At 36.4% G+C, this 21,209-nt stretch overlaps 1 protein-coding gene across 2 annotated transcripts; it reads right to left on the bottom strand.

Annotated features, from left to right (window-relative positions):
* Positions 1 to 1,132: 1,132 nt before the first annotated feature.
* Positions 1,133 to 17,849, bottom strand: CYC1_1 (iso-1-cytochrome c). Of its 2 annotated transcripts, XM_012940216.3 has the most exons (5): positions 17,783 to 17,848; positions 13,368 to 13,676; positions 9,043 to 9,238; positions 5,292 to 5,515; positions 1,133 to 3,145 (listed from the first exon to the last, which is right to left on the bottom strand). In XM_012940216.3, exons 1-5 carry the CDS (start codon positions 17,822 to 17,824, stop codon positions 3,026 to 3,028), a joined length of 891 nt encoding a protein of 296 aa, XP_012795670.2. In that variant the 5' UTR covers positions 17,825 to 17,848; the 3' UTR covers positions 1,133 to 3,025. The 2 variants fall into 2 exon arrangements, with proteins under 2 accessions (XP_012795670.2, XP_051065404.1); XM_051216789.1 differs by having other exon boundaries at positions 5,292 to 9,238; positions 17,783 to 17,849.
* Positions 17,850 to 21,209: the final 3,360 nt, after the last annotated feature.

The following is a 21,209-nucleotide window of genomic DNA, read 5'->3' as shown; positions in this document are numbered from 1 at the left end:
TTTGATAGTATATTATAACTATTGCCATGTCTAATGTGTATTACCACGCTTTTTCTAGAATTCATTTCCAAGATCCAACTTTGAAGCCATTTAACTAACTAGTCTAGGTCAGCTTGGAGATCAAGATGATCAGCCTAACTACCTACTATTCCTCAGATTGTGACACCATCTGAGGACAAAAATGTCGATTCCTAAAACAGTCGCGACAATTCATTTATGTAAACAGGAAAAATTAGTTCGATACCAAATTGAGTGGGATTGTTGTGTACAGGAGGTTACCATGAATAATAAGAATCCTCTGGGTATTGATAAGAAATTCGAACACTTCACTTCTATCTGAAGTTTATGCTGATGATGTCGTTCAGAAGAACGATGAAAGCTCCACGACCAAACCATCCAGCTCAGATAACAAAATATCACCAAAATCTTCACCTAAATTTTCATTTCAAGCGTGTTAGGCAATAAAACACATTTCAAAGTTATTACATGTAGTTCCCGATCAGTTGCTTGATTTGTCTTTCAGCTTATCAATACCCGGAGGATTCTTATTATTCATGGTAACCTCCTGTACACAACAATCCCACTCAATTTGGTACCGAACCAATGCTACGTTGATTCTGGTGGGAGAGTAGTATAGTGGCGTTGGACCCTGACCACACGATCCTCAAAGCTGAATACGAGACAGTTGAGGAAATAGATATTCAACATTTAGCGCGAGGGAAAACTCAACGATGGGAAAGGGGGGAAGAACAAGTAGGTTCGTTCAAAATTCAAATTCACCGGGTGGCATGGGTCGACCTTGCAGGCGTGATCACTCTTGAGAGTTGTGTTATATCTTTTTTCCACACTAAATATATTCCACAGTTTTCATTCGAGTTTGCATAATCGGATCTAGTATTACTTCCAAAGTATCCATTTTATTGATGAAACGTATCCAATTACAAAATATAATGAAATTCGTCGGTTCAAATAAAAAACTACCCATCTCCAATTTGATATAATGAATTTTCAAGATATTTCTTATCTCTCTCATGTATATTACGATAATATATTATTAAAATTAATCGTTATATCAGAACGAGAATTGACGACTCAAAATAGAAAACCAGAATAACACTAAGCAATACTTCATTCAATACAATTACAATGTTACACTTAGTGAGTCGAAAATAGAAATCAGTTACAGGAAGGGAAATCATATATCTAATGGTCCGTTTGCTGTGACTGTTGTTCACGCTCAACGACCAATCATATTTTACTTCCACTACCACACATCAAGAACCAACAGCACTACAGTCATGAAAAATCTTATGTTCATTAATTGCGATATAACCAGTACTTTGATTTTTCTGTTCACTTAGTGTATAAAAGCTACATCTGAATAAACGTCACTCGTGTATTGGATGTCTAGAAACCCACATTCAGCTAAAACCAAACCGATGGAGTGAATCTAAAAGCTGTTGTTTAAAAGTCATTTACGTGGAGATATTTGGACGGATTCGCAGTAGCTTATAAACAACTGGAAATAAATGAGATTGATAGTGAAGAAACAGAGTAAGCTGGCTTGGTATCTGTGAAGCTATTGAATTCATAATTATTGCATGCTACCAGCGGGTTTATCTAGGCTATTACACTAGTAGGCCTAAATTTAAGGAGTAAACAGATCTTCAGTAAGACTGAACTGGCTTATCCTATAGTGATAATCATGCGAACAGGGTACCTTGATGCTCGTGCAAATAAAGCAGAACCTTGCCATGGCAATATTATTTGCTAGTTACAGATTTTAGGTGGAGTGGGACCGCTGACTCATAGGCCTCTTCGTCATCTCGTCGGTTAAACTGCGCTAGTCATCTTTCACTCAAACAAGGACTACTTATCTGCTCAATATTCAATGATCTAACGTAGAAACGAACTAGTGGCATTGACGTTTAGCTAGGACTAACTCGGTTTTTACCGGCCTAAGACCAATGTACCAGCCCACAGGTAAACAAATTTCTAGACATTACCTAACCTACCACGCTACACTCTGTAAACGACGCCGAATCACACTAGAGAGCAGCAGAAAGACTCCCAGTACTTCAGTCCTATCTCTACATATTCTTCGGCTAGCCTAAGATAAAATTGACATCCGGTAATTCACATAATACCAACTCAAAGCTAACAAAGCACCTAGACTGTTGGTCGTTGTAAAGGTATATGGGTAGTCGTAAGTTGCAACTAGAAGATAATTTTCAGTCACAGCTAATAAAACAACTATCAAATTTACGGACACCCGTCCGCAAGAGCTTTGCTTCCAGTGAGAAACTTCCTGAAAATCTTTGTGGCGAATCTTGCTTGCATTGTATATTCACACTTATACAGTTAGACATCATAAAACCAACACCATAATAAACGATAATCAACATAAAGCATAAAAGTTTTGCCATAAGCTCCCCATACAAAGTCAAAATCGAACTTCTGGATACCAGCGCCATTCAAAATAAAAATCACTGAGTACAATCATCTGTAATGCAGGTGTACTAACTCCTTTTTTCCACTACCAATATAGCTTCAAAACTAACTGAGAACTTGAAAAAACAAACCCGTGAGGTTTATCAAACAAAGTCATCTACAAGAAATACCCTACAGAACAATAAACAAATATCGTGGATTTACATTACAAAACAGTGGAAACATATATGTCCAGCTTTCATCATATTACCCACCAGTTTTTCATTTAATATGAAGACAAATAATTTTTGCAAAAAAGCTACATTTTAAAAAATCTTATCAAATGTCGAACTAGCAAAACGCATTGGCCTGACCAGTATTGTACGAACAACTTATAGAACTAATTAGTAAGTGAATAAATAAGTGTATATATACTCCTAATAATCAATACATGCTCATTCTAAAAGTTCAATTTCCCCACCTTTATTAGGGTAGACAGATGAAGTATCAAACAGTAAAAAGTGGAGGAAACATACGCACACATAAAGAGAGAACATGATATTGATTCTATTGAAGAAAACTGAAAGAAAGTTTACTAAACATCCTTCGGCAGTGGTCGATTTTTGTAAATAATCTTCCTGGTTTTTATATCTGACCAATGTTTCCGTTTATATATCCCCATTATTACTAACACAACGCTCGTAATTACTACTGCCTGAAAATTAGAAAAAAAAAACAATTTCAACAGTTTAAAAGTAGCACATACTATATTTCATGTTGTTCCTTTTTAAAGAAAAAAAGAGTAATTAGAACAAGTGATAAATATTTACAACAATCTATTGTCTTTAGCTTGATTAATTTTCTTTGGGAATTTTCATAGACTTATAAACTTTGAGCCTTTTAAGAAATCATTTATTCAAAAATAATACATAACGTGGTCAGTCAGTCAGCTAAAACGTAAGATCATGCACATATATGCATCGGTCCAAGTTTCCATGCCACATTAGCACAGCAATATGAACACTGGATTCATAGGAGTAGTTAAGTCAATGATGGTGATATATAAAAGAAAGATCGCATATAAAGATGTAGTACAGAAAGAAGGATTTAGTACGTAGAAAGAAAGATATGAAGCGATTTTAATCTCTTAGTTTAAGGGAAGACAGGGGGTGTATACACCGACACGATTGTGATCGATTCAGAGCCATGTCACCAAGAGTTTCCAACCATTGGTTACGATGGTCACGTGGACTCCAACCAAGTATTTTGCATCTACCAACATGGCTCAGACCAGAAGTTAGTGACTTCAAGCACTGATGTCACGTTTTGGTTTGGCCGTCCCACATAACGTGGATATAACTATGTATCAGCCTAATATATTATAATTTAAACTAGAAACAACATAAAGTGAGAACACTAATTGTGAAGATGGAAGTATTAAAGGAAGATAGATTGTAGTAACAAAAAAATGACAATAACATATAATTTCAAAACAACGAACGGAATCAATTGATATAAAGTTTAGGATTACAATAGAACTCAAGATTTAAACGATACAATTTTATTATTGCTATCTAAATTTGAGCCATTTTGTTCTTAACAGCTCAGATTAATAGTCAATGACTATATGAATTGGGGCTACGCTTTTCAAATGTCTTACAAAGAAACACTTGATCATATCTATTCACTTTCTCCTAGTTTATATATTAGATGTAATTGTAGTTTTGTGAAGTTGCATTCTTTAAGATGAACGGTTTTAGTCGTGGAGTTTCCACTGCCTTTCTAGTGCAAAATTATTATCAACACAAATCTCGAATGGAGGTGAGCTATTTGAATTTCTCTACATATTATTAACAGGTTTATCTGTCGACTTCGAATTTGATTGATCGTTATTAACACTTATTCTGTAGTTATTTTTATTGTCATTCCCATAGACCTTATGACTGTTGACAGTTTTTTTTATTAAATTGGTTAATAAGTTGATTTTATTGATTGGTGAATGATCGGAGTCCCGAATTTTTCTGGTCTTCTTTGTACTGACTTTGTTCAAGATTTCAATATATTTCAAATCGGATGTGAATCCACAAAAATCACTGTGAGCTAATACAAATGAGGGTTCGTTGTGACGGTTGAAATTTAATTAGTTTTCATTCAGAAGAAGGTAGTCATTCTTAGGTTGATTGATCAAGTGGTCTTATTGGGTTGTCAGAGATCCCTACTCTTAATGGCCTTAACAATTTTTGATATATATATATATTCTCGGACAACGTTGACAGCACACTAAGACGCCGAATAGATCTAAAAATGTCTAATTTATAGGAAAATGATTATACCTTTTTCCCTCAATCTTATCTCTGAATAAAAATCATTACTATTAACTCATTAACTGGATACGAGTCTGGGTACTTCACTTTTAGTCCTATTTTAATCGTGTCTTAGTGATACCACTTGGTTGTCTAAACAGAAGTAGGTGGGGCGGGGTTCGAACCAATGGATTAATGGCCGAAAATCTAACGGCGATACCATTGAGCCATCTCTCGATAAACCAATCCAAGATGATGATTATTTGGCTGTTTTTAAGGCTTTAAAGTATGAAACTTTGACTAGAATATGCATAATATATAACTCAAGAGTATAGATCATGGTAGATCACGTCTCCTTAAATGAAACTTTCCATCATCATAACATCAAACTATGCAGATAAATGTAGATGCATTTTTTAAGATCTATTTTTTAAAAAGTAATTTCAAGAAAATTCCATAAAACAATAAGACATAATTAAATTATATGGAACTAAATAAACTTCCATTATAGCTCCAATGAAACATTAATATGATAAAATTAAAACCACCCCTCATTACCTTAAGTAAAACACGTTTACGTTCATCATGAGTTCGATCAGAAGTCCAACAAAGAAATGTTACTACATCTTTTGCCATTTGACTAGTTGTAGCAGGTGTTCCATCAGCATATTCAATTAAATCATCATACAATACTCTTGCCATACCTATACCACCACCAGGGAAATAAGGATTATAATATTGTCCATCTGAAACTGTACGACCTGGTGGAGGATCCATATAACCTGTAAGCGTAAAAATATTAATACATATTCACAAATACAGTTAGTCAGAAGCGATGTAGAATGTAGCATACAGGCAGATCGGTTAAAGCTGTCACACCAGATTATCAAGACAATTTCCAAAGTAGAAGTATTGACAATATCAGTGGTGCCAAAAAAACACTGAATATAGACAACATAACTTGAAAAGAATGGATTGGCGGAATAAAACATGTGAGATAATTTTAGAACTCAAGATTTAAGGAAAAACAAAGAGTGATTGCATCTGTGCCTTTCGGACTGATTCTGAGCTACATCATATAATGTCTCTAACCATTGGTTATGATAATCACGAGAATCCCAATCAGTTAGTTTTCAAATGATAACATGGCTCAAACCAAATCAATGACTTCATGGACAAATGTCATGTTTTTATTTAGACAGACTTAGCCTTCTTGGATTCTGCTCTTACAACAGCATTGCAGGAAAGTCCCCACAATAATAAGGGAGCGATTGAAAAGGGTGTACGTCAATAAGGACGACCATCAAAAAACCATGTTAGTAAGGGCGAGCTTCGGGAATGGGAACAAAAATTTTTTTAATATGGTTGGTTTACCGTCTATCAGTTTGCCTTTAAGATCAATCAAAAACATAGTTTTTGATAGGTTTAATGTACCGCTTACTTTCAACAAAAGCTGTAGTTTTTCGGATTAAGTAACAACCATTCTTATCACTATGGTCATGCTATCTTGTACATCCGTTTTGAATAGGGATTCAGGTCAACAAACGAAATTCTACAGCAAATAAATATCCCCAGAAAATATATTTGTCTAACTTTTATTCAAAGGGAATTAGATTAGTATAGAAACTGAGCTCCAAATAAGGACCAGCACTGAATTTACCTTTTTCACTCTTAAGTTAATTATCACCTATGAATCTAAGTTAAATAACATAACTCCAGTTGGATTTATCTATTTCCTGGAATAGAAAGTAAATTAATAGAAAAAAATTATCTACAAGAATTTATAAATCACCCAGTAGAGCCGTAATTTAGTCCGTTTCAAAAATGCCTAACAAATGTTAGAATAATCTGTTCCGTCAAATAATTCATATTCACGCTGGCGTATGCGCCAATTGATGAAAGTAATTCGTGAATATGATTGCAAAATATTACTCAATAATTACTGGAAAGGTACATTGTCTAAATCTCACTGTTGTAAAACCTCATACTAATTATTAAGCAGGTCAACTAGATTCTTAGCTTTGTTGTTCAAAATAGATGTACAATATGACTAAGGTAATAAGAATGAAAGATTGTTATTTAATTCGAAAAATTACAGAATTATTCGAAAGTGAGTGGTACATTAAACGTATCAAAAACTATGTTTTTGATTAGTCGTCGAGGCAAACTCACAAACGGCAAACCGACCACATTTCAAACTCTTGAAAATCCTAATTCCCCCTTCTCGATCCTCATGCTTTTTAATGGATGCCTTCCAATTGAAAATATGAGGCGATTCACTCTATGTAACATATATTCAAACCATGTCAATTATTGGAGATTAACAACCTCAAACCGACTTACTATCCTTACCTAGTAACCTAAGTCTAACCGTAACATCCTTCATCCAATGCTCTCAGCATATGCGAACAAAACACAAACAAACTGTAACTAAAATAATGAGAAACGCTGTAAATTCGTCAACTAGTGTTGAATTCTTTTAGTTGGATGGGTTAACTACGTAACATTTATAACTTCATGCTCGACATTATCAATGCCACAAGTCTTACACTCATGTTAGTTTATTCTAATGAATTTATTTGTGATTGGTTGATTTCAACAATGCAATAAACAAACCATACATGACTGGAATGATTTCTTCTTACTATTTTGATTAATTGAATGTGTATATTAAAATTATAAACTAATCCGGATGTCAGACGTTTGTAAAACTTTAATTTTTAGAATTCCATCAGTTAAGAATTTTGGTACTTTATAAATTGCATCTATATCTCTTCTAGTAATTTACACCTATTACAATCAGTGACAACATATTGTGTTACCCAATTACCAAACAACGTTAACAGTAGCACGTTGGTAGAAAGGATATTTATGTTTTGTTAAGTTACTGCTTTTCGCATTTGTTATAAATGTTGACATACTTGTCATTCCATTATTGTATTTATTGATCCGTATACAACTGTAGATGGAATGGGATGAGGTAATAGTGTAATAGTTATTAAGCAACACACTAATTTCAAATGGTCTCTAAATCTTTGCAATGATTTCTAAAACGTCTTTCTGAGAGGATGATTTCCGGATGATAGAATGTCTTGTTAAACATGGATTGAAGTTTCAAGAACGGTTATTCTGTTTACATAACAGAAATAAAAGAGATGAATTGCTTAAAATTTTCGTTAATTAAGAATCCCACAGAAAGCCTCTGATCTTATGAACAGTGTGCAAACATAACTAATTTATATATTGTTGAGTTATGACAGTTGTAAATTTTTGTTTTTCGTCTCTGTAGCTTATCTGTTTGCCCAGTTATGTCTCGCTTTTCAGGAAATCACCGAAGAAATAAAATTTGTCATCTAATTCTTTTTCCTTCATACATTTCATGCTGTTGAAAATATTGTCGGTTGGCTTACGATTTCTAAATCTGTCTCTTACGATGTATACGAATGCATTGTATGCCTTACGGATCCAAATCTTTGAAGTTGATTGATTGTGACAGGAAGTGGCTGAAGTGGAAATCAACATCGCAGGTGATTGCACAGTGAGATAGAAATTCCTCTACTCCGAATTTTTATTCATACTCCTATGTGATCGAAAAAACTTTACTGGGAAATCTATTCTCTACTCAAAAGAGGAAACTTTTTGTTCAAAGATGTATATAAATAGTAGCATTTTCCCTAAATATTGATTCTTTTGTAGTTACAGAACAGGCTGTCTTGTGATGTTACGCAGCTAATTGTAATGTAAAGATCTAAGGGTAAAAGTTATATTTTTGTTGAGCTCACTAGTAAATAACACCAAGGATATTCCAGGAATTCTAGTAAGAAGCCGTAACCAATAGAGTTCAACTGTGTTGGCTATGAGGCAGTTACCCAGAAAAGACAGTGCAAGACGCTTGCGCGATATTGCCCGCTGATTGAAGTTAGATACGTACATCAATGGGTGACGTATCAGTAGTCCAAAGGTGAGGTGCCCGCCGCGAGACCTAGATGTCTTGGGTTTAACCTTCATTGGATTAGAGGATGCACACTGATGAGGAGTCCCATACTAAGACGAAGTAGTTATCCAGTGCTTCTTTATACTCAACGGTTATATAGTCAGTTTGCGATACCAATACATAATTAATAGAGAGAAACAAACACTTTTCCAAAAAGTTACCTTGACCATATTAAAGAGGGCCTCTTTGTAACACGTTCTATTCTTTAAACTAAATTAATTGAAACACCAACCTTAACTAAAAAAGTTTTCTAATAAATAAATAAAGTATTAAGCATTATAAATTTACAACAGTTACTTAGTGAAATTTATGTACCTGTAAGGAGATGGAATATATAATTCTCATTACCCTCCCGAGCTTTGACAATATATGTCAGGTCCGGTGGTTCTGCGCCGTTATTAGCAGCACGCGCTGCTTCTTTATTCGGATAAGGAGATGGAAGTACATCAGTTAACCGACCTGGTCGTTCAAACATATTTCCGTTATCGTCCGGTCCATCAGGATACATATGCTACAATGCAATTATAACAGATAAATAATAAATCTTTTGTTATTCTTTTCTTCCATTTAAATCTTATATCTGTATAATTCATTGATGCTTACATGGTGGCATATAGACAATACAGAGATACATACGGCTAGTTTTTTGAAATGTTTGACTTCTCAACAACAATTAATATGAAAAATCTAACGGATAACTGAATAACTATTTTTTTACAATTATAGTAAATCATCAAATGATCAGTCATTGTAACTTTCAGTCCTTAAATTTATAAATAATGGTGCTAGGACAAGAATGTTTAGCTTTATATTACCACTAAAACAATAATTGAAATAATTAGGTTATTTTTTATGCAGAACCAGACATATATGTTGCATCGGCTCAGGTTTTCACAATACATCAACAGAGAGATGAAATTATTAAGATAAACAATTAAGTAGTAGAATTAATAGTGGTAGTAGTATTAGTGTTGGTAGAGAATGTTAGACACAGAGAATGTGATTTTAGATAAGTTGATTTGAGGAAGGAAGAGAAAAAATAATCTTAGAACTAATTACGTAAGAAAATACAGTGAGCGATTGCATCTGGGACGATTTTGAGACATGTTCCCCAATGTCTAGAACCATTGCTTGGGATAATCGAGAGAACTTTAACCATGTAGTCGCTACTTATAAACACGGCTCAAATCAATGGTCAATAATCTCATGAACTAACGTCAAGTTTTGGTTTGACCACTCCTAGTTGTCTTCCAGCCTACTCATATGCCACTCGACATTGCAAGTAGAGGTAGACAACGGTTGAACATACGTTACATATATCCCAGAGACAACTTTACTAGTGTCCTGAGTCTAGCCACAATAACCTAGATTCGATGTTCCAAACATACAGTCTGTAAATAACAATACGAAAGCTTACACTTTTCATGGCAGTGACATCTTCTAAACCAAAACTATGAACATTAGTTTTCGGGAAAATTAACATCAAAATCATATATATATATGCTTCAGTCTTAGAACATCTGAATCCTTGGTCCTCAACACAACCTCAGTATCCATTAATTTACAGATGTATTATAACAACGGGCCTCTGTAGATTGATGATATACTTATGTATAAAACAATATTGGTAGTTATTAAAAATTTTAAGGAACACTAGTAAGTTAGTGACTGATTGATAACACGAATGCATTAGCACTTTACGCAAATAATGTAAGAATAAATATAGTTTTCTCGATAGGACTTATTATTTCGGAACTATTTTTAAGTGATGTTATCTAGTATAGATTGAAGGGCGGTCAAACCAAGACGTGGCACTAGTATATGTATGCCTTGACAACTGGACTGAGTCATGTGAGTAAGTGTAGACTAGGTGGTTTTTATAACCAGTGGTTAGAGACATTGAATGACATGGCTCAAAATCGTTTGCAACAACGCAGGTGCATTCACTCGTTTTCGTCCCTTAGACTCTAAGTTTCAAAATTCCCCATAAGTTTGTTTTTGAATCGTATTTTGAGGCCTAATCTTTTCTATTACTACTAGTACAGTTACTACCTGTACTATTCTTGGGTTTGTCCTAACAATTTCATCTTGCTGTGCCAATAGGGAATGGGGACTTGGACTGATGTACACATATACCAGATTCTACGTTGCGCTTGACTGACAGACAGGAAATACTTACATCCAAAGGACTAGTTACGCAACAAACTTAAGCTACGGTTTAGATATATTAAATGCAGTTGTACAAATTCCGACCAAATGTAGACTGAGAAAGCAGGCTGTACGAAGAGAGCATCGATGATCAGTAATAAAAGTTAAATGAGAAGTCATTAAAACAAGGAGCCAATGGCTAAGTGGTTTCGGCAATCGACTTTTAGCCAAGCCACAGGTTCGAACTCCATTACATCTAACACGACTTTAGCAACTAAGTAGTATCATTATTCCTCATACCTAGAGGGTAGCTTATACCTAAGCACCCAGTGAATGAGCCTAATTATTTATCAGTATAGGGTTGTGGAGATTAATAAGTTATTGATTGAGATCATGAACCCAATGATGTCAGACCACCATTGAAAACCTTGAAGCAATGGACAGCCGCTTTGTCCTATGGTGGGACTCCTCAGCAGTGCACATCCACGATCCTGCTCGCGGGATCCGGACCCAGGGTTTTCAGTCTCGCGCGCGAACGCTCAATAACTCGATAATCTCCACAACCCTATACTGAAAATTACCATGTGCTCACCAATGACTAGCTTTATGAGGGAATTATCGGAGTTCTAGTGAGAAGCCGTGACCAGTGGAGCTAATCCGTATCGGGTAGAGACATGAAAAAAGACTATCCTACTCGTTCTTTATCTATAATTATTGAAATTGGAAGAATTTGTAATTCACAAACACCCCGACAAAATCCCCATCCTGTAACACTAGAGAACTAGCGGGTCGCCTTGCCGGGTAATTTTTGAGTATTATTTTTTAATAGCCTTTTGTTAAGTTTTAGAGTGTATGGGTTATTACTTCTTGGTCTTAGATGCCCTTAGTTGGAAAACAAACTGCACGAATTCAGTGATTTAGTATGTAATTAACATTAGAATGAGTAAACATCAAGTGACGCCGGTCATCAGCTGAAAATTGAAATGTGGAAGTATATTATACTGTCTTTTTGAGGGAAGTGGATATAAATTATAACATTTATGATTTAAATCTACATATATTTTCGAGCTCTATTTCTTGGAGAAATTTCTTAGATGTATTATTATTGTTCCTAAATTCCTCATAAGTTCATTTTATTTTACTAACTTATATTTTCTTCAATCGCACTTCCATACTTAATCTTTTCTATTACCATTAATACTGTTACTACCTCTACTATTTTTTTAACATATTCCAAAAAACCTTCGAACAACAGAGAACTGCTTTAAACAAAGCAATTACTAAACATCTCTTGGATACAAAACATCGGGTCGACAACTTGCAGTTTTTCAATGCGATTATTAAACACTTAAACTTCAGTGTTCTGAAGTCTGCTGAAGCCATTGCTATCAGGTGTTATATTTATTTGCTTAAACATGAACATTGGTATAAGGACGCACCAAATACATATGCGCCACACTTCATTCGATTTATAACATTAGTAGATACAGTCCAATTGTAGTTGGTGACCAATAATGGGTTCATATGCCTTTTGTCCCATCAGGATCCTGGAACCCGTGTATATCACTGGTTTGGAATTCAGATTTTCCAGCTACTCGAGGCCGATCTTCCGCACCCACCAATCCGGTTAAAGCCCCAGATATCCACTTCTTGTCTTCTCGATTTCGCAAACAGACCCACCGTTAGAAGGCAGTGAGTAGGACTTCCCTGGGAGTGGCCGTGTTCGCGTGGACTTTTCCAACCCTCGGCCATAACAGGACATTTGGGGGCGTCATAAACCTGATTTATGTGCTTGGAAGATTATTGTTAATCTTTATTTACCTTGGTTAATTACATCACTACGTTTTTTTATTTCTTCTGTATTCTAAATTATTAGTCTTATTTTACTAACTTTACTCGTTTTATTCTTACTTATTACCAAAGTCTACCCATTACGTAACTAATTATTTCTGTCCCTTTGGACTCTTGTTAGATCCAGTGTTGTAGAATATCCTTTTATATATATTCACAATATTTCACCCTTGCTATACTATAATGATGTCTACAAAGTTACTTCTAACTAAACTCGTTCATGTAAGCGATTTAAACTAATTTTGTAATTATGATTTTCAAATACCACAGGTTGTAAGCAGCTGACGAGAACCAAACGAAGTAAAGGGAATCCATGTTATTCTGCTCAAATCTTTGTCCTTACTCTCTGCAAGATGATAAAGGGAACTATGTGTGTGAAAAAGCTCTACTATCCTGGGATTTGTCTTAATTTCTTGCTGTGCTAATGGAGAATAGGAACTTAGACCAATGTAAACATGCACCAGGTCGTACTGTGCATTTCACTGATTAACAGATTGTTATTATCATGTTTTAAAATGTAAAGAGAAAAAGGTATAGGTAGGATGGAAAACAATTCAAACACTATGACTATTCAGCAATGAGTTAGCAGCATTCACCAAGTACTTTTATGAATCAACAAACAAAATCCGCATTCAGCTTACTTCAGCTGCATCCGCTTTAGCCTCATCTTCTGTGAGTACTGTATTGACTAAATGTCGATAGCTCATATACTTCAAGCTGTGACAAGCACTACACACTTCTTTGTATACTTGATAACCTCGACGCATAGAAGCATGATCGTAAGAAGATATTATCCCATTGTGTATCCAAGGTAGTTTTGCAGGATGAGCTCGTAAGTCTGATGCATATACAGGTACAGCTAAGCTTACAATCCCAATGCCAACAACTCCACTTGTAATTGTAAATTTCGTCCAAAGATAGTATTTAGATGATTTCCAATATGGTAGATTCTGAAAAGATAACCACTAAGAAATGAGATATTGTGCCTTAGTTATTAAACACAAGAGACAAACCAAGGGAAGAATATTGTACTGATCTTTTAGCATAAGTAAATCTGAAATTTTTACAATTTATGAATAGCCATGTAATTGTTAATCCTCATTAAAATGTCGACTTCTGTAACCAACATCTCGAGTATCTCGGAATATTTTGTCCCTCCCCCAACACACTACAATATAGAGATATTCGCACCAACAAACTGTTAAGGTTTGCGTACATTGGTGTAAAGAGTAGAGATGGCATCAACTACGAGTGTAAACAGTTGGAGATTAGAGTTATTAAATAAAGACAGTTTGGTTCTTAAACCTATTAACATTTGTACTCATCTGCTCTTGGTAAATTGGTTTTCAGCGTATTCGAATGAGCGAAAATAAACCACTTCACAGTAATTAATTATTTTGGATGTATCTTTCAAGCAACAACGGACTATGGTAAACTTTAGTCCCAACCAAATGACTATCCGTAATTAATACTTTTTTAGAAGATAAAATATTATACTAACAAACAAACAAGTTTAGCTGTAGTACTCCAGTAACTTTTCAACTAGTTCTCTAATGAATTATTTAGTTGACATAACTCATTAAGCGAATATAGGCTTGCGAGCACGGTTTTTAGCTACACTTTGAGTGAGAATGACTAATATTACCCGGTTACATTAACTGAAATAGGTAGAATGAGACTTGAACTTATGACCCAGTAGTTGGATTAAATGTTTTAAGTGCTAAATCACTATTCAATACTTTAGTACTAATACTCGATGTTTTAAACTCGACTAACGAAAATTCTACAGAAACAAATGTAATGACGCACAGATTTAAGTTACTATACCCTCACAGTTACATGATGAGAGAACCAGCAACTGGATAGACAAGTGAGCAACAAGAAAACACGAACTGTCTGGGACCTAAAATAAAAGTCAAAAGCTTTACGTCGATGTGGTCACTTTTGAGCTATCATGTTGAGTCCCAATCAAATGATTTCTTGCAAACTTAAGTCTGGGAACCGATGCATAAAAACGAAACAGATAGCATCTGTGGTGAATTTACGAGGCGAATGTCTGAGTTTATACATGTCCTAGCCCCCAAATGCCCTGGTACGGCCGAGGGTGAGGAGAGTCAGCCCCCCTTCTCCAAATGCTTTAATATGGCCACGCGTATACAGCCACTATCATGGAAGTCCTACTCATTGTCTTCTCTCACCAGGGGTGTTGTTTACGAAATTGAAAGAAAAGCGAATGTCCGGCACTCTAACCGGGCTGGTGGATATGAAGGATCTACGTAGTAGAGTTGGAAAACCCTGATTCCCAACCAATGGTGTACATGGGCTCCAGTATCATGAAGGGACAAATGGCGTATAAACCTATCGTTGGTCACCGGCTACCATGGGACTGCATCTCCTGACGCTGCTCCACTGCCTTGTGGATCAGACCTTTAGGTTAAAGGCTCGGGGTGTGGCCACCTAAGAAAACCACCTGCTTCGGTTTGGGCACCCAAGCATTATCACAGCCCACACATATGTGGAGTGATTTGTGTGGTGCATATGTATTCGGTGCCCCTTTGTACCAATATTTGTGTTGAAATAAATAAACACGTCATAAACCCATTTTATACTATATAAACAATTGAGTTATTCCGATTCCATTGAGCAGTTCTTTACTTATTCAAAAGATTACCTACAGAACTTTTTCACATACATGTATATAAGGACATTAATTTTTGTTGACAGTGCTGACTGTGCAGTTAGAACCAACTGCTTGAGTGAGTTGTAATTGTGAATACAATCCAACACCATATTAATGAATTAAATTTTAAGAGATATAATTCAAAAAAGCATTAGCAAAAGAGATTGTACTTCTTTTGACATATCTTAATGTTCACGTATAACATGTAAACTTTAAACCATATCCATGCATCTGAAATCCATATATTAAGGAGACAGCTGATCTTGAGCCTAAACTTTTCAGCCTCGTCATTTAACAGTATAGAGGTAGTATCGTGACAACTACTAGTTATTAACATGAAGCAAATGACACTCAGGTAAATTCAACAACAGGAAATCATTATAGGATGAGACTTGCTCCTTAAACTGTGATTTATACTCATTATACATCCTTGGTGTTCTGCCTACCATCCGGGTTAATATAGGAATAGGCAATATAATGAAAATTAATATTCAAGTACATCTGTATGTTGTTTACAGTAACCTTTTTAAAGGTTCGGCTTTAATTTTACTCTATGTACTTTAGAAGTCAGGTACAAGTTTGTAAACTCACCTTTAAGTCACACTTTTGATCCAAGACTAACAGATCGGCAAGACTATAATTTATGGACGAGCCAATCAGAAGCGTTTGAAGGATTTCAAGTCCACGGCAACAATTTTAGTACCTGATGCTCACGTACGATCGGTTCACAGAGGATTTTAGAGAAGACACAATTGAATGGCTACAACAAATTAGACTACTAAGAAGTTCCTGTATTTGTGATCGTGGTAATCAGATGACTTGTGCAAATCACCGTGTTGTCTTGCAAGGTATATATGTTGGAGGAAGATTTATGCTAGAAGAGGAGCTTTTTTTGCTCGATCCAGATTGAGGCTAAGGCAAATTATGATAATTGTTGCGAACTGAATAAACAAAGCACCAGTAACACTGGCTGCAAAACTTGCAGATGTTACTGAAACTTTGGTTGGTCAGTGGTGAGTATTGTGGAGACATGTGCAGTAAATATGACAAGCATATACAAGTCGTTTGGGGAAGTCGGGAGAATCGTTAAAATAGATGAGATAGTTGTGAGAAAACGAAAATTCAATAGGGGTGTAGTGTTAAAGACTGGGTAAGTAGCACTACCATAAATATATCTCAAAAGTCCTTTGAACATACGACAGATAATCTCAAAATAGACACTCCCAACGGGCTAGAAACCAACAGGCTACAACGATAATACCAATTATACAGGAATATGTGCAGCCAGTTACTACAATATATAGAGATGATTGGAGAGCCTGCAGATGCCTACATAGACTTGATTATGTCCATTGTGTCGTTATCCACAAGCGGCATTTCGTGAACCCAGCAACCGGAGTGCACACAAACAATATTGAAGCTATATGGTCGATGCTAGAAGATTTTTTGCGACCTCACCATGGCTCCACAGGTCGACTACTATGGAGCCATATGAATGAGATCCTCCATCGTAGGCATGATGATTTCAGAACCTCTGAACCTCTTTCTAACCTTGAAGTTTTTTAAACCATGTACAAGTTTACCCACTATAATTCTTTGGTTTTGTATAACATATTTTTACCTCCACTGTTTTCTGATTGGTTATTTCTCAAGGTCACTTAGGACCCACTCGAAGGTCGTTCGTAAGATGGTTCCACCACAGTTTTCGTTTATGAAGTTACTGATAAGTAGCTTAAGCAGTGCTGAGATACAGAATCTCTGGACATTTCCTCAGAAAATATAATCAGCGGTATCGAGACAGAAAACAACATAGTTTGAAACCGCTTGTGAAGTCTTACATCTAATTATCTTTTACACTTCCACATGTTCATCAGAATCATGTAAGCTGCCGTAAACCAGCAACCAATATTTCTACCTATATCAGCTTGCATAAATTTGATACACTACCGGGCAGGATTATACGTTGCCATTTCTACTCTCACTGATATCGCCCTGAGAAAATCTCAAATCAAGGCGATTTCTGAGAAGTCGCACACCAATAGTTGTGTGAAGTGCACTTATACCTGATGTCTAAATATAAATTTTTTATCCTAAATTTCCACAAATCAACCAGCAAAACAGTCGAGCTAACGTTCTCATTAGAAGCAAGGAGGTCGAGGATAATCAGTGTTTGATTACGCTGTTGTCCATAACATATTTATGATCGAGGATCCCAAAGTCATTTATTTACTGCTTCGAGCGATTCATCCTAGTCAGACCCTAGTTTGTCGTGGTTGCATACAAACCTGCGCTTTGTTTTCGATATTAGTCCCCTGAAAACACAACAAGTAGTGGTGAAATGTCCAGAAAGCAAGGGCAATGCACAAAATAACCAACCTTCTGGAAATAACTAAGTATTCCGTACCACTTGCTATGCATTTCAAAAGTGGCTCCAGTGAAAGAGCCAACGGTTATATGCCTCAATTCTCAATTACTTCTTTGCAAAACAGCTTTCAGAATGTGCATTATGATAATTTTCTGTGGCAATTATTGGGCTTCTCAGTAATAAAGTAACACAGATTCATACACCGATAGCACAAAAAGCAGTATTTATTGACTCAATGCTCTCGGTTGTGCTACTCATGAAATAATTTTCGAGTTAATCTCTCCTAAAGTAAATTTTCAAAAACTTCGTGCTCTCTAAATCATGACATGATTTGTATTCATGTATATTGTGCCACATAAGCCCGTGGACATTCTGGAGTATAAGAGCGATCTGTGAACCAAAGCCTTCTGTTGATATAAATCCATAGATTTCTTCAAAGCATTCGAAAGAGTTAATGACTGGATCTTTTCCTAAAATAAACAGGAGTTTATGAGCATTTGATTCAGTATTCAAAGGTCTACTTGACAGGAAGGTTATAGCCTATCAGATCTCTGAAATGTTCATTCTGTTTATAACGTTGAGTAAAGTACCAAAAGAGTTTGTAGTGATGAATTATTACCCGAAATAAATAGTTATATGAGTCTTTGACATTTATTCTGACGTCGTTAGTTTTTGCGGACGTTCGATCATGCACACGCACCAGATCACGAGTTAGTACGTCGTGCTACGCATCCCGTGCAACAAATCAAGAGCTTTTCAAATATATCATCGAACTCGTTCATACCCTACTTCTGATTTGAGTGGGTTGGTGTCTTTCGAATATAGAGGTGTTACGAACGAATGCGGTCACATCCTAGGTATCTGTGGTACCTTAAGTCGCTAACACGACGTGGTCTGGCAAACAGAACCACAAATTATGGGTTTGTTTCATTTTGCAACGACATGTATTATTTTTAATTTTTACATACTGTGATATTATTTTTGCATTCCAGGACATTTTAAAGATTAGGACTTACTCCTCCCACTTCTCATCTGTCATTCTGGCAAGATAATATGGCAACCCGTTTCCGCTATGTACGGGCCAACGTCTACGAGCACAGTGTGATAGACCTATGTGCGCAGTTACTCGCATTAGTCAAGGAACTGCCTCGTGGTTTTAACAGGCACGTTACATCTACAATATTTACAAATGGTATTCACGAATCTAGGACACCCAAAAAATTCTAGGGGTTAGGGGTTTGAGGGTGGTTATCACTTCCTAGTTGCCTATATCGTGTAAGGGTTTTTGAGGCACCTGAAATGGAAAATGGGCTAGAGTTGGTCTTAGTGATCGGAGAGCGTGACCTCAGTGCCCAAGGGACATGTGCCTGAGACCGGTCAGACACGACTTTTTTGTAGGTAATTGTTGTGTTAGCTTCATAGTTGTTGAGATCTTACGGCCGGAAACAAGTATCCGTATGATGAGGCGAAGTGTTCAATCTTAGGACCGACCTTTTCTAACCCCACCTCTCCTTCATGGGAAGGCAGTATCGCTGTTATACCGGTAGTCTAAGAGAAACACCTTACTGCCACCACATTTTAGTACAGTCAACAGTACGACTTTTCCCTCGGAACTTGGATTTGTCACTTTTTGCCTTACCGCTCCTCAACCGACTTACCTGGAATGGTAGAACCTTGAGAAACGCTTTCTGCAGCTAATATAGCTTGATTGATTCACTACGATAGGTAAGCCCGACAACCGCATCAGTGTAGTAGCAGCGGTTGAGACACCTGAATAATGGCCATCCTTAAACGAAGGGATGAAACTGACTGACAACGTATAAACCTGCTCTTCCACAGTAAAAAAACTCCCACACGACTCAGTAACAATAGTGTTACTACGCATGTGGAAGTCTCCGGTCAACGAACTTTCAATGAATGTCCCTCTACGCTTCCTCGACTTGCGCAAGCGTTTCTCGTCTCATTCCCAAGTGACTCCATAGTTGAATTAGCTGAATCTGCCGGCCCGATTCTAGAAATCATCATACCTTTCAGCACCGATGTTTGTACTGTCAATAAAAGGCCTCAAACGATACATAATGATATTGAGGATCTCTATAATACTCTTACTATCTTTGCAATCATCATGACCGTAAACTATTCTAAATTCCTCAAATAAGCTCGTCACAACACTGATGCAGAATTAAGCCTTCCTGAGAACTCTAATGATCACTTACATAATCCGGCCATCAACTTACTGGCAGAAAATGGAAAGAAGATCCCCAAATACGGTAAAGAAAACTCTTACATTAACGTGGGTTTATGTAAACCTAATCACTAGATTCTAGGTGTTGCAAACGTCTCTTTCTCAGTCGATGCATACGATCTACACATGCTTCCAACGGAAACTTAACAAGTGGCCCGAACTTCATAGAATAGGTCGAAAACTATCACGTCTAATCAGCAATATAACATACCATGTCACTACAGCAGAACCACTTGCACTTTCGAAAGCCTACGTACTGGCTCACGAAAAGCTAAGATACTCCATAAATGACCCCGTGCACATGTTAAATTTTGGCATTGTCCGGCTATTAAACGACCCGCAGGCAACACCTCGGTTCATGGCCCCTATAATGGACACCAAGGATTGGCGTCCAACTGATGATTATTGCTGACTTAACACACTCGATCGTATCCTCATGCTACTTCTACGACCTGACAAATACATTGAAAGGTACAACTATTCTGTTGAGAATCGGTCTGGTTAAAGCGTTTAATCAAATTCCTATGGCTGAAGATGGCAATGTGAAAACGACTATCATCACTCCCTCCGGACTACAAAAACTTTCTAGCGCTTACTTATCGGCTTAAAAATAGTGCACAGACTCTTCAGAAATTAACTGATGATGTACGTATTCAGGGGTTTAACTTAGAGCATGCTTACATTAATGACTGTTCACTCGTAAGTCAGGATCAAGAATCCCATCCCTAACATCTGGATCTTGTTTTCAAATAACTGCAAAAACACGTCATTCAAGTAAACAATCACAAATGTCAAATCAGAACGGACCCCTCGAACTTTCTTAAGCATGCCATGGATGAAGACATACGCCTTCTGCAAGACAATGTGACAGTCATTCTGGATAACCCAGAACCGACCGCAGTCAGGAAATTATGCAAGTTCAGCGGTCTGGTAAGCTTTTATTGATCGTTCATACCGAATTGCGCGTCTCTCATGTGACATTTAACTGATCAAATTCCTGGAGATGCGAAAACTAACAATATCGACGACAACACAAAAAAGCACTATCTGCAGTTAAAGGATTCAATGCAATATCAGCTCTCCTCCCATACAAGTACATCAAAACACTCATTAGCCCCACTATTAACTAATCTGACTTGACTATTTGTAGAGTCTTACAACAACTGTCAGTACAGCAGCTTCGGAACTCAGTA

The sequence above is a fragment of the Schistosoma haematobium genome, chromosome 6 (genome assembly GCF_000699445.3).
Source record: "Schistosoma haematobium chromosome 6, whole genome shotgun sequence".
NCBI classification, from domain to species: domain Eukaryota; kingdom Metazoa; phylum Platyhelminthes; class Trematoda; order Strigeidida; family Schistosomatidae; genus Schistosoma; species Schistosoma haematobium.
The sequence above is the reverse complement of the archived record's forward strand: the minus strand, read 5'-3'. Positions and strand labels throughout refer to the sequence as shown.